The sequence below is a fragment of the Haemorhous mexicanus genome, chromosome 19 (assembly GCF_027477595.1).
Source record: "Haemorhous mexicanus isolate bHaeMex1 chromosome 19, bHaeMex1.pri, whole genome shotgun sequence".
Taxonomy (NCBI): Eukaryota; Metazoa; Chordata; class Aves; order Passeriformes; family Fringillidae; genus Haemorhous; species Haemorhous mexicanus.
In genome coordinates this window covers 7,258,462-7,284,200 of record NC_082359.1, presented here as the reverse complement: position 1 = coordinate 7,284,200, position 25,739 = coordinate 7,258,462, and the positions used below count along the sequence as shown (strand labels likewise).

Sequence of the window (25,739 nt, the reverse complement as noted above, 5' to 3'; positions counted from 1 at the left end):
GAGGCGGTCACACCCCCGGCCCTCAGCGAGCCCCGGCACAGCCGGGGGCGGGCACTGAGGCGGCCCGGCCCGAGAGCCGCTCCCCCTCCGTGCGCTGCCGGAAGAGTCCGTCCGGAAAAGCCGCCGCTTCTCCACGGGCCCGGCGGCCCCGCCGCCGCCTCGGAGCGCCCGGGCCTCGGCCGCGACTGTGCCCGGCGGGGGCCGCGGCCGGCGGCGCGCGGGGGCAGAGCCGTGGGGCCCGCGCGGGGCCGCGCTCGGCAGCGGCGGCAGCGCCGGGCCGGCGGCGGAGCGAGAACCGCGCTGCACCGCCCCGCCCGCCCCTTCCCGGCGCAGGCAGCGCCACGTCTCGGGCAGGAGCCGGCGCCGGGCGGGCGGCCTCAGGTCTGCGGGGGCTGGCCGGGATGGGGGGCGGCGGGGGCGGCTCGGGGCGGGGGAGCGGCGGCCGCTTCAGGCCGCGGGGCGCTCGGGGCTGCCCGGGGGACCGGGGAACCGCCTGGCCCGGCCCGGCCCGGCTCGGCTCGGCCCCATGGGCTGCGGCCCCGGGCCTCCCGCTGCTTCTGCTGGCGCCCAGGGACGTGCCCGGCCCAGAGACCCCGCGGCCTTGTCTGCCGGTCCCTCCCGGTCTGTGACCGGGACTCGTTGTCGTTCTTACTGTTCGTGTTTTAAGTAAAATCAATGTCTTTGATACAGCTTTTTCCATAGGGACTTACTGCTGTGTCCCCGTGGCGTGCCTACATTTATATGTGTGTTTGCTTGTGCACAACACAGGGATACAAAAGGACTCGGAGGCCAGAATACTCCTCCGTTTAATACTGGGGATGGGTTGTGCAGGAGGAAGCCATTCTTCATCACCTTGATCATTTAAACGCGTTTTATGACAAGGACAACAAACCATCTCGTGTTGGCTGGATTTTGACAAGGTGTAAGGAGCCAAAATCTTGCTTGCCTTTTGTCCGTGATTCCTCTTGGTGACCTGTCACTCAGCATCTATTTGCTGTACAGTGGCAGTTCTAGGAGTTTTATTGAAAGCTTTATTATACTAAAAGTCGTTAAAAATTAGTAACAAATCACAGTGAAGGTATTAATTTTTTTGTTTTGGGGAGGTTTCCCGTTTGGAAAGGCGCTGCAGGTTTCTGGCTCCTTCACTGCTCACCTCTGTAAGGATCACCTACATAACCATGTTTTCCTGTGTGTCCTGAGCTCTTTGCTGCTTCAGTAACATTTTGGAGGTGATGGTGGTGTTGCAGGGCGACCACAGCAGTGTGGCACAGTAGCAGTTACACAAGTGCTCCCTGGAGATATGGAAGGAATGTTGTTCATAATGTTTGTGTTCATGTAAAAATGCAGTCAAAATATTCCTGATTTGACATTCTCCAACTACCACACCTCCCCACCCCCGGCGGTTAGATTAGGCATTCAGGAGTTAGATCTGAATACCTGAAGAGTCATTTGCAAATTCCATAAACTGTGTTTGGAAATCCTTTTCTTGGCTGGTCACAGGAGATGGCAATATTTAGCTGCAGTCCAGGCCGTGTTCTGACTGCCAGCTTGTGCTGTAATGAGTAGTTCAGAGTCTGTACAGTGATTCACACTTGTTATTCTGCAGACAAGTAAACAGTAATGATGTAATTTAATTTTTAAAAAGTTAAATCTGAATTCCATACTTCATTTTAACAAAATATTTATTTAGATTAAATATATGGTATGTTTCCATATACATACTGTAATTTACAGAGGAGAATACTACTCTGTTACTGTCTTTGTTCTTAAAGCAGAGGCCAAAGAGATCTTTCTATTAAAGGGGACAATGATTTTAAATCAGCTGTCTTGCTAAATATCTGTTGCATCCTTCTGCAGCGTATCAGTGCTGCTAAAATAGTGAGCATAAAACAGATCACTTTTTATCCCCAGAGATGGATACTTGGTTGTATTTCATTGTCTCTGTTGTTACTGCATGTCCTGGTTCTGTCTGTGGCCACTACTTTATTTTTAACTCCTATTTTCAGAGCTCCAGTAAATGTTTGTAAATTCACTACATTTTGTTTCTAGAGGATGCAGCTCCTTGGTGATTGTGACTTCGGCTGCGAGCTGTTTCCATGATGTGGAGTTAAAGCTGCCTGCTGCACACCAACAGCTCTTCAGCTCAGAACTGTGCTCTTGTGTGACACCTGGATGCTGTTCTTGCTGATGGAGAGAAACAGGACTTGGTAGTTCACTTGGTGGCAAATTGTTGACAAGAAGAACTTTCCAGGGATCTGGATCATTTTTACCATGGACTCCTCATCTGACCAGCAGGATGTTAACTTGGAGAGCAGAAGCAGTGATGGGGCTCCCAGCAGCTCTGAAGAACTTTCAGATTGGAAAGCCAAGTCACAGCTAGTTACTACAGATGAAATTAACAGTAAGTTATTTAATATGCACCAGATAATTTCCTAGTCTTACCCAGGCTTTTATATAATCATCTGTGTTGTTGTTCAGGTGAAGTTTTTCCTTGGGGTCAGGAATTTTTTGTACAGCAGTTTTAAGCAAGTTTGGTGAAATCTATAGCTCTGTGTGCATGTAGAACTTGTTCTTTTGAAAGCAAAACAAAACTATTAACTTAAATACTATCAGCTGTCAGGTGAGTATTTATTGTTCAGGGTGTCAGTCCGTCTTCAGATAATGTTTCCAAGACTGTACACCTGAAGCTCTCTAGAACAAGCAGTTCTGAAATGACTGTGCCAGAGTAAACTTATGACTGGAGTACTTTATTCTGGCAGAAGAAATCTTCCTAATAAATTAAATCACTCAGGCAAAACCCAAAACGTCTGGCTGTGCTTCCCTTTATGAAAGAGAGATGCTTTCATGTACTCTCCAGTTTATCTCAAAGTAACTTTTATGTGCAGACAAGCTCTATAATAAAATAATCATGCAGCTGTTTATGAGAAACTATTTGGAGTCCACTATCTGAGTAGATTATAGAATCAAACTTGAGTTGGAAGGGAGCTGTGCAGGTTTTCTAGTTCAACCTGCTGCACCGAGCACACCTAGTTCTGGAGCAAGATCAGGTTGCTCAGGCCCTCATCCTATTGAATTCTGGAAGTGTTTGTAGAGGGAGGTTCATCAGCCTCCCTGCCCATTCCAGTATTTACCTGCTTTCATTGTGAAAGTGTTTTCCCTGCACTGAACTGAAATCTCCATGTTTTCCTGGCAGGAGTCCGAGGATATGTTGGTGTGTAAGGAGTGGGGGTGGCTGGGTGGAGAGGTGTGTACATTGTGGCTGCCTAGATACACAAAACCACAGTGGTTCCCTGTGTAAAAGGAGGTGACGTGGTGAGGTTGGGGCCTTCTGGTACCACAGGTTTGTCACCTTGTCACAGGCAGCAGAGAGGAGGCCCTGACACTTTATTTGCTTTTCTTACTCTGTCTGATATCAGAGTGGCAGAGTGTGATGATTCATTCATCTTTTCTGAAGCTGGAGATCACACATTCCTGTCATCTCCTGTGTTGGACAATCAAATTGTGACTTAGAGTTAGATAGTTTGTCTTTCTACTGTTTTTATTCTAATTGCATCTCCTTGCCCATTGTTACTAAAAGACTGCAGCTGTATTGACACTACTGCCTTTAAATTACTTTAGTTCAAGGAGTGTTTAGATTGTGAGTGTCTCCTGGCCTCAAAAAGTCACCAGGAAACCATTCCTCCAGAATTTTGCTCCAGCATCACTTTGGTATATGTATACCACTCACTGCTGGGAAGAAAAAATGTGAATAAAGTATAAACCTGATGCAGTTTCTGAGATGGGCAGAAACAATATTTCTGAATGTATGAGTTCTCTTGTTATTTTTGGCTTCTTGTGGCTATTCTTAGCATTGACACCTATTTCAAATTCAGTTTTGCCAATACTCTAGTTTTAAAATGTTGGTCATTAAAAAGCAGTCTTTCCTTCTGTCCTCCTTTACATCCTTGTTGAACTCACCCCTTCCATCATGCCTGCGACTGTTTTTGTGACAACATGATGACCTAAATCAGAGAAGTGATTAAGGCTAAATGGCCTGAAATGTTGTCTGCATGACAAATAAGGTTCTCAAAAGTATTTTATTGAAATCTTAGAGCTGATGGCTTTTGGCAGCCCAAGTCTGAAAGCTTTCTATTTCTATTCAAACTCAGTTTCCTCTATGCTGGTTCACACTGAGCTGGCCTGAGGGAAGATGCACTGCAGAGGTGGGAACTTGATTTTGCACTTGCAAATACTTTGTGATCATAAATGTAAAATATTTTCCATCATCTTTAGAAAAGAAAAATTAAATCTTGCATATTATTCTAGTGAGTTGCAGTTACTTCAGTGATAACATGTTGTGGGAATGAGCAGAAAGGCAGTGGCTGTTTCAGTGCTCTGTTCATTTGAGATATATAATAATTAATTTAAAGTTAGATACATGGGTTTTTTGCAACAGCAGGTTCATAAATTCATACATTCAGGTTAGTAGTCCCCAGCCAAGTGAAATAGAAATGAGAAATCTGGAGTATAAACCTGTGAAATGTTTATCTGGTTTTGAATATGCATTTTTACTGCTGGAAAAGAAAAATACTTGTAAGTGGGGATAAAATTGGTGTTGAAGTGGTTCTTGAATTGCATTTTAATTGGTAGGTTTATTATTTTGATACATATGATCATTTCTACTCTGCTTTTGATGAAGATATCCTATTTGAAAAAATGTATGCTCAGTTTAAAATTGAGAAACTGCTTGGGGCAGGCTGGAAATGGGGATGGTGGATGCTTTCTCCCCAGTGCCCAGCTGCACATCAAAGAGCTGAATCATTCTGCACAGGCCTGCAGCTGCTGAGGCTTACTTGTAGTAGATTGTCCCTCAGAGTTCCTTACACTCAGTGTTTCATGCTTCTAAACCTAACAAGATTTAAAAACCTCCATGAAGTTTTGACGATATGTTTTATGATGACTTTCGAGGTCCTGCTTGAGGGCAACATAGTAAAACAAATGAAAAGTACTTGTTCTGGTCTTCTGAAGTAAAGAAGCAAAAATCCTCTCTGAAATGTCTCCTGCCAGTTGCTGTCAGTAGCAGTTTCTGTATTCACACAATGTAAAGGCAGTAGTGTTGGCATTGTATTTGGGTGGAGCTGTGAAGATGAATTAAGTGGCTTGAAGTTGTAGCTCAGTAAAACTTTCTTCTTTTCCAGCTACCAGTAATAACATCAATGAAGTGCCAAATGAAGAGGGAAGTCTGGAGATAAACAGCAAAGTGGATGCCTGCCAGAATGGGCCAGAGTCACTCTGCCTTGACTCTCCTGGGTCTTTTGATCCTACCAGCAGTGAGCAGGGTGAAGAGTCATCCCCAGGTGTGACTGGTTTCCATGGCAGCCTAAGGAAGTCTCAGGGAACTAGTGCTGAGGGCATAGCTCTTAGAAAAGAAGCTTTGCAGTCTCTCAAACTAAGTCTTCCCATGCAAGAAACTGAATTGTGTAAGCATCTGTTTATGATGGTGCCCCTGCTTCCTCTTGCTGCATAAAGCTTTTTACTCTGAGCCTGGCTCTGGACTTCTGTAACATCATTTAAGCTTGAACTAAACTTCATTTTTGCAGTAAACTTTTACTTATTCATTTTCTTTCAGTAAACCACCCTCTGCTACAGCTAAGGCACGTGCCTTGCCATTTAAAACTGGCTCTTCACTGCAGGGGAATTCAGGCTTTCTGGGGCTGAAGCTATTCTAATCTTCTTGATTTTTAGGAGTAACAGGTGACATTAAAAAAAAAGAACAGCAGAACCAGGTGATTTTAAGCTAAGAAAAAAAGGAAAGAAGAGAAGAGCAATGAAGGGGGGGAGATGGGAAAGCCTTTATATTAAGGTGTCTAAAAAGTCTTACTACAGGAAAGTTTTAATGTGAATTAAAGTTTAATGTGAGTTAATAAAAGGTAAGAAAATATATCTAGGGAACCATTTTCCACTACTTATAGGGAGTGAGTGGACTATGTAGGCCCTGCTTAGTTTTATAATTTTAGTACTGTCAGAAATGCAGGACAAGTGAGATTAAGTGGCAGCAATATTTTTTTTCTTGCTGTATAATCTCTTGTCATCTCCTCCCTCTGTGGAGGAACTATAGCATTTGCAAACTGAGCAGTGGAAGTCCACAGGCTTTATCAGTGCTTACACAAGGATGTATTTGAAGAGGGTCATTTGAGGTGCATGTCAGTGGGCTTTCCTTTTGTTCCTTGCTTAAGCATGAAGCATGTTGCTGATGGTAGAAGGAGCTTTTACCTTTTGCATCCCTTTTACCTGTGTTGGAGTTTTCTGTTTGACTGTGAAGATGCCTTTCCCTTATAGGCTCAGGAGAGTCTTCACTGCCACTGGAAAATGAAGAGCAAATCAGACTTCAGGCAAGAAGGCGTCTGGAAGAGCAGCTCAAACAATATCGAGTGAAGAGACACCAAGAAAGAGTGAGTACCACACAACACATCTTCTAGAGTGTGTTTTGTTGAGAAGCTTGAAAACTTTACCATTTCTGTTCCCTGAATTAAAACATTCAGTAGTTTTCTCAAACGAGAGAAAGCATTTTTGTCTTCTGGACAGGCAAAATTTGGTTCTGTTACCTCATCAGTAATGTAGCATTTTGTGCTACTTAAAATAGGGGAGGAAAAAACAGACACCAAACTTAAAGCAACCTAAATGTTAAATTTTGCCTATATTTTTCAGTTACCTTTTGGAGTCTCAAATGAACATTTTCAGCATCTATATGCTGAAGGGTTCATTGCTGATGTAATTTACCTTGTTTATGAAAGGACATATGCTTAATATCAGTGTCAAAGTGTAGAGCTTTATATCTTAAGTTACAGCAAAATAAGTCTTTGATGCTATTTCAGAATTAACATTCTGGAATTTATTGTTGACTCTGCTTCTTTTAGTCAAGTCAGTCTACATCCAAAACCCGTCCCTCCAGCACCCTGGATCCTGAGCTGATGTTAAATCCAGAAATCCTGCCAAGAGCCAGCACTGTAGCAATGACTAAAGAATACTCCTTTTTGCGGACCAGCGTCCCCAGGGGGCCAAAGCTGGGTAGCCTGGGACTTCCAGCATCCTCAAAAGAAAGAAGAAGCTCAAAATCTAAGGCCAGCAAAATCCGGTCCTTGGCTGACTACAGAACTGAAGATTCAGATGCTCAAAATGCTACTGGGAATTCTGTGGCTACTGACTTACCTGGGGGGGCTCTAATGCAAAGCAGAAGTGGCCCAACATCAGTTGTGTCTGAGATCAGTCTGCCCTCTGACGTGGATGATCGAGTAGAGAATTCGTCCTTGGCAGGAGACAGCATTTCAGAGATTGATGGGAGTGAAGTGGGAATGAGGCTGGATGGGAATGAGAGCGACAGCTCTACCTATAGCAGTGTGTCAGGGAAAGGGCTGTACAGCAGTTTGCAGAATACAGAAGGCAGACAGGACACTCCATATACAATAAATGGCCAGAAGATACATCCTGAAGCAATGGGGCAATTTCCTTCCATCAGTGAGGTGCTGCAGGCTGCAGCAGTGGAGCACCAGGCCCAAGAGCAGGAAGTTAATGGGGAGGTACGGAGCAGGAGAGACAGTATTTCTAGCAGGTAAGAATATCTATTGTTAGTTCATGATATTTTCTTGGAATAGGCAGCCTATTACTTTTCTCTCCTATTAACTTTAGATCCAGTTTTAACTTACACAGTTATTGAGTCTGTTAGTAGCTTACAAATTCTAAAACAATCTGAGAGGTCACTTCACTTGAGTACCTATTTACTAAGTATATCTTTAGAGAAAGATATTTTTGCCACTGGCTGTGTTAAGTGTACTGCAAGCAGTTGTTTCTGTCTGTATAGAAGGACTTAATTCACTGAATCACTCATGAGCCTTTGTCTACAAAGTCTGAAAGTATAGACTTGACTGTCTCAATGATATTTAGTATTGTCTTTTTCTTAACCTATGCATGTACCTTTCAGACCTCACATAGTTAAGAGATGCCAAGAGTCTTGTCCTAGATATCTTATCCTCTTCAGTCCTTTGAGAATGAGATTTAGTTTCCCAAGCTTGTGTGTATATGACAGATATTAAACTGATTCAGAAAGCAAGTGCATAACTGATGAAGCCCTTAACAATGTGTGCTTTTTATCATTTGTCTGCAGATGTATATTTTATGTGTCCTACTTTTGAAATTACTTCCCCCCGCTTTATTGGAATAAAGTGACATCCCCAAATATGTTGAGGTGTACAATCAGTTGTTGATGATTATTCTGGCTTAGATTTATTTCTCATGGTAATGAGAAAAGATCTTTTTCTCCAGATGCCTTGGCTATACAGCAAGGAATCAGCATAAAGAATCCCTTATGCCAAATAGCTGTTATTCCTTCTTTTGCAGCAGCTGATGGCATTTCTCAGGCACATTTAAGCAGACAATTATGAGAATAAAATTGTGAAGCTTTTGTGATCCCATCCTGTCCAGTTGTCTGCTTAAAATCGGATCTGTAAATACAGAATATGACGAAGTCACTGATTGCAGTTCTGAAAAATAACAAATATATGGTGCCACACTAGATTCTAGATGCTGCAAGTACAGGAAATTAAGTATAAAACCTTAGCATGAATATAATTTCTTTCTCTTTTTACCAGAGGTTGTTACACTGTGTTCTGGATCTATCATAAATCAGAAAAAATGTCCTACAGTCTAAGGCACATGGATTCTGAGTACCTCTTAATTTCAGAGTCACTTTTCTTCAATTAGACAAGTGTTGTATTCCAGCCCTGTAACTGTGCTTGTGCTGTCTCTGTCTCCAGTGTTTCTATGGAAAGCTCTATCGCAGGAACTCATGACGAGATGCTGCAGGTTATGAAGGAGAAGATGAGACTTGAAGGGCAGCTAGAAGCACTCTCACTAGAAGCTAATCAGGTAGAAAATGAATTTGGAATTCTTTATTCAGCAAATCAAAAAATGATTTTAATTAATATTCAAGAACATCTTGCTCATTACTTGTGGAATTGTGTTTTGTAAAAACATTGTTGAATGAGGTGTCTTACAAGAATGCCATGGTGGGCTCACCCTGGCTGGATGCCAGGTGTCCACCAAAGCTGCTCAGTCCCTCTCCTCCTCAGCTGGCCAGGGAAGAGAAGAAATAACAATGAAAGGCTTGTGGGTTGAGATAAGGACAGAGAGATGGGGAATCTCAGCTCCAGAGCATGGGGCACCTCCTTTGGTCTTTGCCTTATCAAAGCCACTTTGCTGGGCATCTTTTTTAGTCAGCCACTAATACATTTTCTCATGAAACCCCTGCATTTTGATTTTTCTGGACACATTCAGGCTCTCAAAGAGAAGACTGAGCTACAAGCCCAACTTGCAGCTTTGAACATGAAACTTCAGGCACAGATGGAACACAGCCAAAACAGCCAGCAGAAGCAGGAATCCCTGAGCTCAGAAGTGGCCACGTTAAAGCAGTCTTGCTGGGATCTGGAACGAGCAATGGCTGACCTGCAAAATGCCTTGGAAGCAAAGAATGCCAGTTTGGCTTCTTCAAACAATGATTTGCAGTTAGCAGAGGAGCAGTACCAGAGACTCCTGCAGAAGGTTGAAGATATGCAAAAAAATGTTCTCACCAGAGACAGTACAGGTGGGATGATGAAAATGCCAGTCTTTAAAATTTGTTGTTCCATAAATCATTTTATTTCAACTTGAATCTGAAGTCAAAGAAGAAGAAGAAATTTAAACTTGTGTTTATTTGATATCATACTAATGAAATGGTCTCAATTTTAAGATGTTTGGTTTTAATTTTGTGTCACAGAAGTGTCACAGTTTGCAAGCTGCCACTGCCAGCCTGGAGAGGGAGGCATAAATATTTAGTGGAGACAGTGGCCTAGTTGTCTTATTGGAAAATTGTACAAATGCTGATTTGTAATGATGACTCTATGTGCCAGGACACCTACTTCCTGATGTTTAGTTAGTTCATATTTTCTGCCTCTAAGGAACTGTGAATGCTTACAGGAGTGATTAATTTAGTTAATTTTATTCTGCTTATGACCTGGCACTTTGGATTCTAGCACTTTGGCAGGAAAAACCAATCTTTCTATAATTAGGCATATGTGCTTTTGTTCAACAATTAAGGAAAACAGATAAAATTACAAATACAGCAGTAATCCTTGAAAAAGTGTGCATCAAAATAGCACAGTGGGGTGTGTTAGTCCAAGCTCTTTATTTTTGTTTTTCTAGTTCATGACCTGCGACAGCAGTTGGCTTCCTTGCAGACCCAGCTTCAGAAGGTGCAGCTGGAACGGACCACACTGACCAACAAGCTGAAGGCATCTGAAACAGAAATCACATCTCTCCAAAATGTGAGGCAGTGGTACCAGCAGCAGCTGGTCCTGGCACAGGAGGCCCGTGTCAGGCTGCAGAGTGAGATGGCCAATATACAGGTATGGTGATTTACTGCATATGGGAGAACTGAAAATCTCTTTTTGTCAGTTTTATCCACAGGACATCTAGTGGCCTTCTACAGTGGCCTGACTGCACCAGGCCATGAAAGTAGTAGCTGATAAGGCACACACAGTTTCAACATGGTTTTTTTTCCTGAAATTCTCAAATTTTGTTGGCATTATCTGTGATTTTTTTTTCCTTCCTTTAGGCTGGGCAAATGACTCAGGCAGGGATGTTGGAACATCTCAAACTGGAGAATGTGGCCCTGTCTCAGCAGCTGACTGAAACCCAGCACAGGTCCATTAAAGAAAAGGAACGTATTGCAGCACAACTACAAAATATTGAGGTATGGTTGTAGAGGGTTTTCATGAGTTATGTTCTGTCTAGGTTGTGTATTTATGTTTTGCAAAATCAAGGTTATTCTGGCAAAGTAACATAGAATTCTCATGAATTGGTTCAAAGCCTGCATTATAAAAGCAGTAAATATTTCAGAGCAAATAAATTTGCATGGCATTATGAACAATAAGAGGGAACAAGGCCATGTATTTCCCATTCAAAGGTGATTCTTGCATTTTCAGTTCTGATATTTGTTTTTAATTGAACTTTGAAGGCAAATGTAAATGTTGTCCTTTGCCCATCCATGAACTTGTTCAAGAGGAAACTTAATTGGAAGTTAATCTAAATCAGTAATGTGCTTTTTTTTAAGTGTGTGAAATTGCTCAGTAATCAGGTTTGTCCTTCCTTCCCTCCAGTAAGAAAAGTTGGGTAAAATCTGAAGTGTGGTACAGTCACTTCCAAAGCTCTTAGAGCCTTAAAATCCCTTGATTTTCAGTGACATTCCTGCTCCTGAGTCTCAAAGGAGAGTAAAGCAGCAGGTTAGTGGAAGCACCCATCTGCAGTGTTACTGATAGCTGGTGTAAATGACAGGACTGTTTCCTGAGTAGCTACAGCATCCAGGGAGTCCCTTCTGGTTTAGAATTTTCCCAGACAGCTTAATTTTAATAAAGATTCTTTTTCTTCATGTCTTGCTCATCAACTGAGAAAGGACCAGGTGTTATTTAATAGGAATTCAGATTGTCACAAGTATGCAAGACATTCACTATTATTCTAAGGTGTTTTAAGTATAGGAATGAGTGACTTCAATAAAGGCATACAGGTGTGTAAGGCAGACATCAGAATTATTTTTGAGTTTTTCCTCTACAAATTTTCTTGATAATTTACTTTTCTCTTTTCCTATTTTTTTCCCACTCCTTCCCCTCCATTGAAACTGTAGTAGTTGATTCCATGCTTTTTCTATGCAGGCTGACATGTTAGATCAGGAAGCTGCCTTCATGCAGATCCAGGAGGCTAAAACCATGGTGGAAGAAGACTTGCAGAGAAAACTAGAGGAGTTTGAGGATGAGAAAGAACAGCTCCAGAAAATGGCTGATTCTGCAGCAACATTGGAGCAAGAATTGGAACAGGTAGACTGTTGTTAATCAACTTCCCAGGAATTCCAAGGGAAATGCTGGTTTGTCAGAAAAAGCAATGGTAAACTGATACTGACCTCTAAACTTTTTTTTGAAACCTGAAAGATTGCTGCAAAAATGAAGTGCATACTAAAGTCATTCTGTTCCAGGTGAAAAGGTCTTTTTTCATGTCAGTAATAATACTTTTTAAAAATTTCATAACTACTGTCTTGCCAGATGCTGGGTTTTTTTTAGTGAATTCAGTATGTGATTATTGTAAGCATAGACAAAAACCACGGATCCATGTTCAAAGTTGTCAGGCAGTCAGGATATCACTACCTACATTTACACTTACAGAGCCCTGCTTTAACCTTGTAACCTTATGCAGGCAGCATGTCAAGGGCTGCAGTGACACGAAGTATTTGATAGCTCAGTACTATATTCCATGTCATGATATGGTATTATTAAAAATGCTGAATTTACCTGAATTTTCTGTGGACACATTTTTCAAGTAAAACTTTTGAATATAATGAATATTATGAATATTTTAGATTTGTCATTCTGGTCATTGCTTAGCCTGTAAGGTAACAGATGCTGCTCAAGGCAGCTGATACAATTAACAGAGCAAATACAAGTGGCCTAGGAAAGTTAAAAATATTTTCACCTTCTGCTATTTTCTCCTACAGGCTGAAATATTAATTATAATACTTGATTTTGATTAAAGTGCTTTTACAAAGATAACCTTTGTTTTGTATTAATTCATTTTTAAAATATTTCCTGTCAGGTCAAGTTGACTTTGCATCAGCGAGATCTGCAGCTTGAATCCTTGCAGCAAGAGCACCTCGACCTGATGAAACAATTGACTCTAACCCAGGAGGCACTGCACACCAAAGAGCAGTCCCTGGATGACCTGCAAACACAGTATGATGAGCTGAAGGCCAGGCTAGAAGAGCTCCAGGGTGATGCTGCTTCTAAAGATGACACAATCCAGTATTTGCAGAACGAGAAGATTGTGTTGGAGGTGGCTCTGCAGACAGCAAAAGCAAGTAAAGAGCAACTTGATGAAGGGTCAACACGCCTTGGAGAAGGTACAGAGGTAACATCACAAATCTTGGAGCAGCTGAAGCAAGAAATGGCAGTCAAGTCAAGCCAGGTAATGATCTTTCTGAAATCTAACCAGTTTTAAAACACAATAATTTGGAGTACAGGTCACAGTTTGGGTAGTAATTTTGTAGTGTGCTCTTTTCTGTGGCATTGTGGGCTAAACATCTTTCTAATGCAGTAATTTGGTTCATAGTGTGGTGACCTGGTGAGTGTATTTCTGTATAAAATGTTATCTAACCAATGAGATGCTTAGTCAGAAACAGGATCCTTGTTAGTTCAGACAATTGTTACAAATCAGACAGATAAGCTCACCAAAGAAATCAGGTATAATATGACATTGGGCACATAAAGCAATGTTTGCTTTTTCCCCCTCTGGCAGGTGGAAAATCTGCAACAAGAAAATGCCAGCCTTAAAAAACAGCTTCAAAAAGTGAAGGAACAGTTCCTGAAGGAGAAGGTAAGTAAAACCAAAGAAATTTCAGATACATAAACCCAAGGAATACACTTTTTTTTTTTTTACAGTGAAGGCGTGTACTTCTGGGGAGGTTTTGAGGATATTTAGATCTATTTTTTGTATCACAGAACTTTGTGACATCAGAATACAGAAAATGTATAACTTTCAGTTGGATTTCTGTCTGTAACTAATGTGAAAGCTGATCCACCAACAAATGCATGCTTTGATAGGGCTTTGGCCTTTGCCAAGTGATCCACCACAGAAAATCTGTCTTGATTTGTTGAGTAGGTTTGCTTTTGCAAAAGCACTCATGTAAATCTTCAAGTGTTGTCATTTCCTTGCAGCTTTGAAAAATAATACTTGCTTCAGTAATTAGATGGTAAATAAGTGCTTTACTGCAAATTTTATTCTGAATTTACACAGTTGTGAAACAGTAATTTGAAATGGATATGTCATTAGTGTTGCACATATACGTGTCTTATTTATAAGGTGGCACCATTAATTTGCTGCTTGATTGCTTATTAGCCTAATGTCAAAGTTTGTTTTAGCTTGTTATGTTTAAGTTTGGGAAGGCTCTTTAAACTGTCAGTCATAGTTAAGCCCTCTTCTCATGGCAAAAGTTACTAATTATGTGTGTAGGATAGTTAATTTTCTACAATTAGTTTGGTTTTTAAAAGTGGCACATAATGTAGTTTCCATAAAGAGTGTGAAGAAGAGTATCCCTTACTGCAGAGAACACTGAGGTGTTTCATTTAATAACCTGTTAATATGAACAGTTATTTGATATCTGAGCTTGCATAAAAGCCTTTGAACCAGAGTAAATATCTTACAGAAGCTGGTGCTGGTTTGTATGACACCCCCACCCACTCAAACTAAAAGAATATCAGTTAATACTTTCTAGTAAATTAGTCAAAAATTTGCAAAGCTGAAACAGAGGTGACATTGTCCTTTTGAAATTCTTGTGTGCAAGGTCATGGTGGAAGCTTATCGAAGAGATGCGAGCTCCAAGGACCAGCTCATCAGTGAGCTGAAAGCTACAAAGAAACGGCTGGACTTGGAGCTGAAGGAGATAAAACAAGAGCTGCTGAAAATCCAAATTGAGAAACAGTCACTCCAATCTGAGCATTCAAAACTACAGAAGGAAGTATCTCAGGTTCACCAGCAGATGGTGGAACTAGAAAATCACCTCCAGTCAGTGCAGAAAGAACGAGATGAAATGGAAACACGCCTGCAGGTATGGAAGGTGTAAGGCTTTGGAGAGTGTTACATCGAGGACACACTGCTGTTTCTGGTAACTTTGTAAAGAAACAGAATGACCACCTGCAAGTTAATGGTCTTGGTTATATATTTAAAATAGTTTAGACAGTTCAACATATACCTACCAAAATTCTGTAAAGGCATGACTGCTTATTAATATCTTGTGTAAGTAAGTGGGGAGAAGCACTACAGGAGTGGTAGAAGACTGATGTGGAAGCAGTTTGCTTGGTCTTACAGTGAACTCCATCAGAAAACAAGATCCAAACACTCTTCATATGTGTTAACAGTGGTGGCCTCAAAGGAAATAGTTAAATACAAAATAAAAGGGAAAGACAATATGGAGGACTGGAGAGCAATTTATATTTAGAGATGAAAGTAATTTTGAAATTTCATGTTTTTTCTTTTATAATCAAACATACACAGCAAACATGCTTTTGGTCTTACACTCATGGGTCTTCTTTTCCTTCCTGTCAAGTCTTTGCAGTTTGATAAGGAACAAATGGAATCTCTTGCTGAGGCAAATCAGGCATTAAAACAACAAGTAGAACAAATGCAAGAAGAAGCAAAAAAGTAAGTGTTCTTCTAGCACAGACAAAAGAACTACAGCATTTGGTTTTCATATTTGGCTTTCAGATACTGGGTTTTGTTGGGTCATGTGAAAAATTAATCTTGTAGTGCTATTTGTCAAGCAGCTTTTGTTTTTACCTGGTGTTTTTTTTCCTTTCACACCAGGGCCATTACAGAGCAGAAACAGAAAATGAAGCGTCTTGGGTCAGACCTGACGAGTGCTCAGAAAGAGATGAAAGCAAAACACAAAGCCTATGAGAATGCAGTCAGCATTCTCAGTCGGAGGCTGCAGGAATCTCTTACTGCAAAGGAATCTGCTGAGGCAGAGCTGAGCAAACTAAAAGCGCAAATTACTGATGGTGGCAATGACCAGATTGCTCAGGTATGCCGATGTGCTTTGACATTGTACAAAGACAGAGCTGTAAGTCTTGAAATACTATTTCACCCTGAAGTGATGAAAATATTTGGAAAATAAAGCTAGATAAGAGCATGGTGTCAGGGCTCTGAGCACTGAGAACTTCTTTAACTATGTTTGAGAGAGGTGATTTGGCAACCTAGAGTTTCTGATTAAATTTTTATTGTTGGTTGTTTTTTTGGTGGAATTGTTTAATTTTTTTTTTTAAGGGCTGGTATCTAAAAGTTTTCCAAGATTCTAGCTCTTACTGCTTTTTTCTCATTGACAGCTAAAAATTTTTCAAGGTAGCCATAGCTTGCTTATATATTAGGCCTGTAATAAAAAAATTCATTTACTAAAGGAAGTTCCAATTTCTTGAACCAATGGAGCAAGATATCAAATACACCTACAGCAGTAGCTGGATGCAGAGGTGGAAAACTCTGAGCAAGACCTTTAAATTAAACACTAGCACCTTGTTTCATATTTGCTAGAGAAGCAGGGTTTTTTACCAAAGCAGAAGTGACTCCTGAAGGGGGGTGATGCACTAATCACATGTGACCTCCTTGTCTTTAGGAGAAGATCCAAGCTCTGAAGGCAGAACTGCGAGCTGTGAGCGGCAGTAAGTTGATGCTGGAAAAAGAGTTGCAAGAAGTGATTTCACTGACCAGCCAGGAGCTTGAAGAATACAGAGAGAAAGTGCTGGAACTTGAAGATGAGGTGATGGCTTGAATTTGCTTGGTAGATGGGCATGTGACAGTAAAAAGTGCCTGCGAGACAGGGAAGAATTTTAGTACCAAAATTTTTTTCCAGTGGTGGAGAAAATGAGAATCATGGATGGGAAACATTATGTCAGTGGTACTTGCAAATTTTGTTGCCTTGTGCTGGTTCTTTGTGGTTTCATGAGTCATTGTCCTATAGGGCAAGAGGATGAGAGAGAAGAATGGTTCCTGTATTAGATACCAGCTGTGTCTGGTCATGAGACAATGAGGATACATAAACCATTAGCTTTTGGAACTACTGGGAGTCATGGATCATCAGTGATGCTGGGGGCCAGGTGATGGTGTTCAGTTGTAGAGTGGCACAAAAAAAATTACATATATCAGCTGCTCTGGATCTGCACCTGAACAGTACTCTTGAATTCTTCTTTCTAGCAAGCATTTTAGTCTTCCAACAGGAAAAAATACCAAAGTGAACTTATTTTTTAATGTTCATTTAAAAAAGAAAAGAAAAAATAAATCCCACTCTGGAAAAACAGGAAGTTTAATGAGTTTCACTCACAATTTTTTTGTGATAGTAGCCTGACGCTGTTTGGTTATGTTTGTTTGATTTGTGTTTTTCTTTGACTATAGCTTCAGGAATCTAGAGGCTTCAGGAAGAAGATAAAACGTTTAGAAGAAATGAATAAGAAGTTGGCCCTTGAACTGGAACATGAACGTGGAAAACTTACAGGTCTCAGCCAGTCCAACGCTGCTTTGCGGGAGCACAATAATATCCTTGAAACAGCACTAGCAAAAAGAGAGGCAGACTTGGTACAACTGAATCTCCAGGTAATTCACTTTGATGTAATAACTTCAGGAAAGGGAATTGGCTCACACGATACAAAGCTGGTGCATTTTCTTCAGCTCAGGGTCCCCTGTGTGTTGTGTAACAGGATCAGTATGGGGGTTGAACAAAAGATCAGAAATGGGACTTGGCACTAAACAGACTTTACTTTAGAAAAAAAATTAATACTACAATATTTGCAATAGTGAAAGTGTAGGTATTTGGAACATACCAAATCCATATGTGTTACATATGGATTCATTGAGATAAAGAATTTTTATTCTAATACATTCATGTGGACATAGGCAATGAGCTACCATTGTAAGGTTGAAGGTACTGTGAGGAAAGAGTAATCAGTGAACAGCAGAGAGTTGTTCTGCAATCCCTGCATTGGCTTGTGTTTACATTTCCTCTACTTCCAGTGAGCCCACACAAAGCATGCATTTGTTTTTGTGATGTGTTACAGGTTCAGGCAGTCCTAAAGCGGAAAGAGGAAGAGGATCGGCAAATGCAACAACTTATTCAGGCTTTACAGGCTTCCTTAGAGAAGGAAAAGTTAAAAGTTAAAGACCTTCAGAAGCAGGTAATGGCTCATCTTTTATTTAATTACAAAGCAATTTAAAGGTGTTTAAAGAGTATATTGAAATGAAATCTATGTTTTATAACATCCTGCTTCCTGCAGGGGCCTGTCACGATGGCCAGTGGCTGAAAGATCAGTTGATGCCTCCTCTTTTGAGTCCTGTGTTAAGCTCCCTTTTTGATTCACCTGCAGAGAAAAAACAAAGTAAATCTGCATCTTTTTGTCCTGTTAGGAAGCCGCAGCCAAAGCGGATGCAGCCCATAACCGGCGACACCACCGGGCAGCGATGCTGGAGCTCAGTGAGATCAAGAAGGAGCTCCACGCCAAAGAGCTGCTGGTCCAGGCCCTGCAGGCTGAGGTGGACAAGCTGCAGTAAGTAAATGTCTCAAAAAGAACAGTAATTAAAACAAATCCTCTGAAAAAGCCATACATCAGTGAATTTTTTGGTTTGCCTCTTTGGGGTGGATTATTTTGAATGTTCCTCAGCAGAACTTGACCATGGATGCTTGTTTGGACTCTGAACAAATACCTGCATTTTTCTCTCTTTATAATTCAGTTAGCCCTCAGGTACACTGTTTTTAGGCTTCACTATCTGCTTTTTTTTCACTTTCACCACACACTTCTACTATTTCACTTTGCTAGCAAGGATTAGCACTTTATATACATACTATTATTCTTTTACATCCCTGAGGAACTGCATAGAGAATTAATTTGATTATTGACTATGAGGAACTGAATAGAGAATTAATTTGATTATTGACTATGTTCCACATGTATTAAAATTCAGTTTGCTCATATATAAAATTTTTTCTTAATTAAAAGAAACTATCTGACCTACATGAAAATGGATATAAGCTTAACTCTGCTCCTCCAGAAACAAAGCAAAAATTGCTGACGAGATTTTGTTTTAAGTTTTTGCTGCATAATCTGTTGTTTGTAATTGGACTATTACTGGTGCTCAAGAATTTCATAATTTTTTCCAATATTTAATATTTATACATATATTTCATAAAATCTTCTTGTGATTTAACTCTTGCTCTATTAATGTTTTGGCAAAGCCCTCAGTCAGAGCTGTGATTGTGCAGGTTCCATGTGCACAGTCATGTCATTTATAGTTAACTGGCTAACCCAGAGTTCTTGTTTTAAAGAACAGATTGAGTAACTGCTGTGTCTGTTAATCTTGCTGTGCAGGGTACAGGATGAAAAACATTCCCAGGAGGTATCTCAGTTCCAGCAAGAGCTGGCAGAAGCCACGTCTCAGCTCCAAGTTCTGCAGAAAAATCTGGATGACAAACTTGGTGAACAGCCTCTAGTAAGCCAAGAGGTAAAAAGTGAACACTTTTACTGTGTTTATCTGTATTTCTATTGCATTGTATGAGTTTGTCTTTATTCAGCATATTTAATAAAGTTTTGCTAGGTTTTCTCAAGAAGGTTTTCATGAAACATAAGAATATATTTTGGATTTGTGGTTGATTGTGCCTGTAGATAATTCCAGTTATATATTTCTTTCTCCCCTGGTAGGTGGAAGACCTGAAGTGGGAAGTAGAACGAAAAGAAAGAGAAATTGAAACACTTAAGCAGCAGCTGGACATGACTGAACAGCGCAGCCACAAGGAGTTAGAAGGGGTACAAGTTGTCTTGCAGGTATTTAATCAAGCCAATTCTGATGGATAGAAATTTTGATTGCTGTAGGGGGATAATTAAAACTAGATTTTTATTTTTTAAAAGCATATTACACTTTTTTCTGAATTTTTATTTTAACTGTGCTGTTGCCTTTGTAGTTCTTCAACCTCTATGCCATTAAAATAGGCTACTGACTTTTCTTTTAACCTAACCTCTGATTTTCTGCCATTTGCTAGATCTGGCAAATTTGTTTCAAACAGCAAACAGTTTGATTCAGTGCTGTATGTTTTTTTTTTGTGTGTGTTGTTTTTTTCTTCTAGTTTCCTCTGGAAACTGAAAAGATTATAAAAACATTAGTTGGCTGGAATTTTTATGCTGTTTCTCTACATCACATTGATTCTCTTCCCATTTAGAACATCAAGACTGAGTTAGAGATGGTGAGGGAAGACCTGTCAGCAACTCATAAGGATAAGTTTATGCTGCAGGCTAAAGTGACTGAACTGAAGAACAGCATGAAGTCACTGCTGCAGCAAAACCAGCAGCTGAAGTTGGACCTGAAGCATGGCAAGATGAAGAAGGTATTTAAATAGAACAATTTTTGTAAAGTACAGGAAAGTTCTCTGCTAGTGCTCTTAAATAACCTAACATGAATGTGCCTGTGATTCCTGCTCCTTAGTGCAGATGTGCACCAGTAGTGTGATGTGAGACTCTTTCTAGGTGGGAAAAATTACATTGATGAAATAAAATTGTGTTTCTGACTCCTTTTTTTTCCTTTAACCAGAGGAAAGAACTGAAAGGCGAGAATAACTCTTCCAATCCAGTGACTCCAGTCAAGATTCCTGACTGTCCAGTGCCTGCTGCCTTGCTGGAAGAACTGCTGAAACCAACAGCTGTGAGCAAGGAGCCTCTAAAGAACCTGAACAGCTGTCTCCGGCAGCTAAAGTATGGCCTGTTGTTTTAAACCATAGTAAGGAATCTCAAAAATGTTTTCAGGAAACCAGCTGCCACCATGAGGAAAAAAGGATTTGTAAAATTAATTATTTATTGGAACTATATTTAGGACAGTAGGATGTTCTTTGTAAGTGCTTGCTTATATGGTCATTGCCATAGTGAAAGAAGACTTTACAATAAACTAAACAAAATGTCCATCCTGAATTGTACACAACAGAAAAAAATCAAAAGCAGCAATTAATATTTTTTAATTAAGCACATTGTATTTGTTTTGCTCTTAAGACAGTTCCTAAGCTTCTTGTAGATTTCTCTCTCTTGTATACAGCTATATCTTAGGTAGTCTTGGAGTAGATATCAAGAATTAGAAAAGTAATTTTTTGGTCTTGCATTTAGCAGTCAGTTTTCTGCTTGCTAATTTTGGCTTTTTTTGTTCTCAATACATCCAAAGGCAAGAAATGGACAGCCTTCAGCGCCAGATGGAGGAGCACACCATTACAGTACACGAATCAATGTCTTCATGGACTCAGATTGAGGGCAAGTTAATGGACCTTACTTCTACAAGTCCTACAGCTGCATCAGACCAGCAGGAGACTCCTACTGCAGATGAAAAGAAAGAGAATTGTAGTGTTAGTGACAAGGAAGCTTTGACACTATAACCTCCTTATCAGTTGTCTTTCTTCCTATTGCTTTAAGTATATAAACAAATCTTTATAAAAAATTATTTATTTCATTTTTTTAAATGGTGTTCAAAGTTGTGCTTTTGCCCGTAGAAGCAAAGGGCACTGATTTGAGAAACTGATGGAATAGCAGATGCAGAATGTGCTATTCTAAGGGTTTGTTTGAAACAATTCTGTCACGTTGGGTACTGCCAAGTGGTGAATCTAGCTCATTTGAGGGTTTAGTAAGAGATTGAGATGAAGATTTAAAATGAGGTCAAGAGGAGCATCTGGTTTCAAGTATGTAATTGTTCAATCTGGATGAGTTTGTTAAGGCATTACTGTTAATTATGTAACATCTAGGTTTTCTTGTTTGGGTTTTTTTTTTTTTTTAATTTGTGGGAGTAGGATGCATTTTTTCCCTCATCTTGGATTGTAGCCAAACTACATAGAAAAATAAGTTCTCATGTTCAGCCATTAGCAGTGGTTGAGAACTGGATATGCTGAGTATTCTCTTGTCCCTCCTATAATCTCTTATTTTTGAAATGCAGATTATAGATATCTGTATTTGAAGGAAAATAAGTTATTGTAAGCCATTTCCAGTTTTGAAGATGACCTCTGACCTATAGCAGAAGAAACAAGACTGTAAAGACAAACAACACAGAGCAGTTGGTATCTTTGGCAGATTTGCCTGGCACGTTTGCTGATGTTTTTCTCTTACAGTCACAGGCCAGTAGTGAGCTTTGCTTCACTGCACAAATACTTTGCACCTTTTTATTTCAAGTTTTGAAGTAGACACCCATTTAAAAGTATGTGTGTAAAATATATATATATATACATAAGAAAAAATCATAATTTTCTGACTTTGAATATCTGGTTTAATATGCTTATACACTGTAAGTTAAGGCTACAATGAGGGGTTTTGTTACTGTCATTGTTTTAATGTTATGTTTAAGTTTGCTCTTCTTTGACATACTGTACAAATGGCTTAGGGAAATCAGCCCCTAAAGCCAGAGCTTTTAGAAATGTAATTATTTTTACTTTAAAAGACATAATGCCTATAAAATTATTATTTTTAATAGCTTTATCTTCTCCCACACACTCCCTCTACTTTTTGCACCCTCTATTCCAAGGTGAATGGAAGTGTTGGTACTGTGGCAGTCCCTCTGCAGAGCACCTTGACTAAGTTATTTTTAAAGCAGCTCACTTTAGTTTCCTTCATCTTTGGTCCCATTGCTCCATGTGGCTCATAGTGCAGTGACAAGCCAGTCCTCTCCTCACTCTAAAATTCAGTGTTAGGGTATTTGGAACATTCAGTGGTTACTCATATACTAGAATGTTTTTGTCCTTGAAACATAAAACAAGTAAATTATATCCACTGTAGTTTGGTGTTCACAAAAAAAAAAAAAAAATCTATTAGGTACAAGTGGATTCAAAGGCTGGGAAAAAAAATTCCAGTTCATGTATTTTTCCAAAGAGGTTGTCGCTGTTTTTGGGTTTGGTTGTTGCAGAGGAGGGGGAAGGATATTGCAGTTTGTTTAGCTGTAAGGCAAAAAATAAATAACCAAACAAAACTCCCAAACCCCCCTATATTTATCCAAAGTCTGATTTCTTGGAGCTACCACTTCAAGCTCTTGTCCAATTGAACACTTTGCACTATAAGTGTTTTTACTGAATGATTTCATGCCCTGCAGCTATTAGATTTTAACTTAGATTTTATTTGGATCAAAGTCAAGTGATGCTGACAGTCAAGCTTTGCAACTGGTAAAGGAAGAAATGCATTGATGTGGCATTAGATGCCCATCAGATGGATTTACCAAACAATTCAAAATCAAAAGCTTTACAAACTAGCTTAAGACATGTCTGCACACTGCTGCAGTCTGCTTTGTAGAGTAAATGGTACTGATTATCTTGCTGTTGTCATGTTCTTGAAGTTGCCTGTATATTAAGCTCAAAGAAGAAAAAAACCAAACCACAGTATTGTTAAAGGAAAAAAATAAACTGTAATGAATAATATATTCAGTACAAGAAAACTACCAAATGTCCAGGATTTAAAATACTACTTGTGCAGCGTTAATGTTGCTGTTCACTTTACTAAATACATTGCCTACAGTTCAGAATCCACTATGTTCTAATCTGTTAGTTCAGCAGTGGTTGTATGGATAAAGGTTTTATCTGGTATTAAAGAAGCCAGAATTTTTAGACGCTTTCCTAGTTGTTCTGAGTGTCAGCTCTCCTTTTTGTGTCCATTCTGCCTCCTGCTGCAGTTTCTCACTAGCTCCTGAAGACATCTGAGCTTGCACAATCAAGTAGCCTTAGATGTGTGTTTCCCTTTCCAAGGTGAGGGAGCTGTTGTGGATTAGATTCCTGCATTGGCCCAACTGCTGCTGGCAGTACCTGGACACTGGGCATTGTCCTGTTATATTCACCATGTGCTTTTTCTACAAACACCGTGTCATTTACTTAAATGAAGGACAGGGAGACTTTAGAGGGTCTCAATCTGGTGAGGTACTAAGAGAAGTTACAGAAGTCAATGGGAGGTCTTCTAGAAGGAGCATGCAGTGTGTGATACAGGCAAGGCCATTTCTTTGAAGCTCATCAGCTATGTTTTTAATGACCCAGAGAAATAGTTGCTGCTTTATTAAAAAGCTTCACCCTGAGGCTGAGCATGCTCAGTCTGCAAAGCTTCAGGTCTGCTGTCTAGGCAATAAAATAACTTAGCTGTAGGAATGAAAATTCTCCCCTCTGTGTGTCACAGCACTGCCAAATAATCAGGAGAATCTGAAGAATAATCTCTTAAAATTTTATTTTATTTCTTCAAGCACTGCAATAGAATGTATTTTCTGTTTCTTCAGTGGTTGCTATGTACTAAACCAAATCTAGTTAATGAAGGAGAAATGTCACTGCAATGTGAGAATGTTCCCCAGTGCTGAAGGCTGGTAAATGGTGCATTATTTTTTCAGATGCTGTTGAGTTTTTGAGGGCTCTTGAATAACTGTGCATTTCAAATGAATATCACAACAAAGACCAGCAAACCCTACAATAGAATAAAATGTTACTGAGGCTCTGGCATTGCTGAATATTGCATAATGCTCCATTCCGTTGTCTTCCAGATTTCTTGGAAATATTTGTGCAGTGTATTGGGATCAGCTGAGCCTCCTATCCACTCATGCAGCAGGAGGATCTGATCCCATTGTGTTTATTCAGGCAATATTCTAGCAGAAATCTATGGAATTTTCACATGTGTAAAGTAATATCCAAGATGAATGTTCTACTGTTCATATTGTCATGGATTACATTTTCCTCCTTAGGGGAGAGAACTGCAGAGGCACAGCTATTTTAGTGTTAGCTATGACAACATGAAAGGTGTGCTGGGGACAGGTGGTATTACCAGTATAAATTTACCTTAAAGATGACAAATTCACTCCTGGTGATGCAGAAGCTTGTGATGTACATTTTATTAACTTTGTGGGGAAAGTGGAAATAGTTGCATGTGACTTGCTGTGATCAGAGCCTTTAAGTATTTTCCTATGAAAACAATTGCTGTCCAGAGGAATTACTAATGTTCATCAGCTGTCATCTGATCACTCTGCCTCCAGCTATGAGCAACACTTGGGTCTTGGGCAGCCTCATTTCCAATACACATGCACAGATTTCTAGGGGAGGGAAAGATGTTCTGGATATTGTAAATGAAAGGGTTCTATTTCATGTATGACATTCAGTAATGTCTGCTTAGGCCGTTTTTGTAAAGATAGAAGTTAATAATTCCATGTTCTTGAAGAATGGATAACCCAGGGGCTGGAGGAGTTATACTATGTACAATTAATGTTTATGATCATACAAAGCATGTTGATTATAAAAATTGTGCATAGGGATTCCTTTAAAAGTTTTGTGCAATAAACTATTTTTGCTAAAGGGCCCCATGTTGTTTCTGCTTCGAAAGAGTTGCCATTTTCTCTTCAGTTTTGGACAGTAATTCTTGCGTTGGGATCCTGAATATGCTGTGTAGCCACCTTTAAGGAAAAAAAAAATCTTATTTTGAAAGACAACATTATTGTGTATTGATTTTTTCACACATCTAAACTTCATTGTGTTTGTATTTCCATTATATTTTCTTTTTCTCAGCTGAACTCATCAGGAAAGAAACACAATTCCTTGGCCTGAATTTGTCAGCCTGTGGAGTTTGAGTGTACAAAATGGAAGAATGCAGAAATGTCATCTTCATTCTAATTTAGCCAATTAAAATGATGAGGAGAGAAATTCCTGCACCTTCCTTGCAATACTAAACAGTGTGAGTTAAAGCAATACTATTTTCTTCTAAGGACAGCAACTTAAACCACCAAGTGCCTGCACTGCACATAGTGCAGGTGCCCGTACCCCTAAGGCAGGAATGTTGCACTTGCTGGGAGCGCTGGCTCACATCTCTGCAGGGAATTGTTCTCACGCACTGGAGGCCTCCTGCTCCTTGGTTTTCCACCTCTCATGGCTCATACGAGACTGCTGCAACATTTTAATGTTAATACCCGGACGGAACCTTTCTACGGCGGCCTCTGGAAGTGCCCGTGTGTTCCCGGTCCCCAGGGCTGCTGCAGTTCAAACCCTGCCCGCCTGTCCCGGCCTTGGGCAGCGCCCGCCCGGCGGCTGCGGCAGCTCCGCCGCGTGTTCGCCGGAGCAGCGGCGCCGCGCTCCCTCCGCCTGCCCGGCCCTTCCCCGCCGCCGGCAGCGGCGGCTGAGCGGAGCCGCGGCC

At 40.3% G+C, this 25,739-nt stretch overlaps 1 protein-coding gene across 2 annotated transcripts; it reads left to right on the top strand.

Annotated features, from left to right (window-relative positions):
- Positions 1-231: 231 nt before the first annotated feature.
- GOLGA3 (golgin A3) lies at positions 232-24,910 on the top strand. Of its 2 annotated transcripts, none has more exons than XM_059863751.1 (24): positions 232-381; positions 2,050-2,401; positions 5,178-5,336; positions 6,319-6,431; positions 6,897-7,588; positions 8,790-8,901; positions 9,310-9,616; positions 10,213-10,415; positions 10,625-10,762; positions 11,718-11,879; positions 12,649-13,017; positions 13,348-13,425; positions 14,393-14,656; positions 15,155-15,249; positions 15,412-15,628; positions 16,214-16,357; positions 16,990-17,187; positions 17,649-17,765; positions 17,995-18,134; positions 18,954-19,086; positions 19,284-19,406; positions 19,799-19,963; positions 20,167-20,327; positions 20,785-24,910. In XM_059863751.1, the coding sequence occupies exons 2-24, from the start codon at positions 2,272-2,274 to the stop codon at positions 20,990-20,992; spliced, it is 4,428 nt and encodes a 1,475-aa protein (XP_059719734.1). In that variant the 5' UTR covers positions 232-381; positions 2,050-2,271; the 3' UTR covers positions 20,993-24,910. The 2 variants fall into 2 exon arrangements, with proteins under 2 accessions (XP_059719734.1, XP_059719733.1); XM_059863750.1 differs by having other exon boundaries at positions 5,178-5,459.
- Positions 24,911-25,739: the final 829 nt, after the last annotated feature.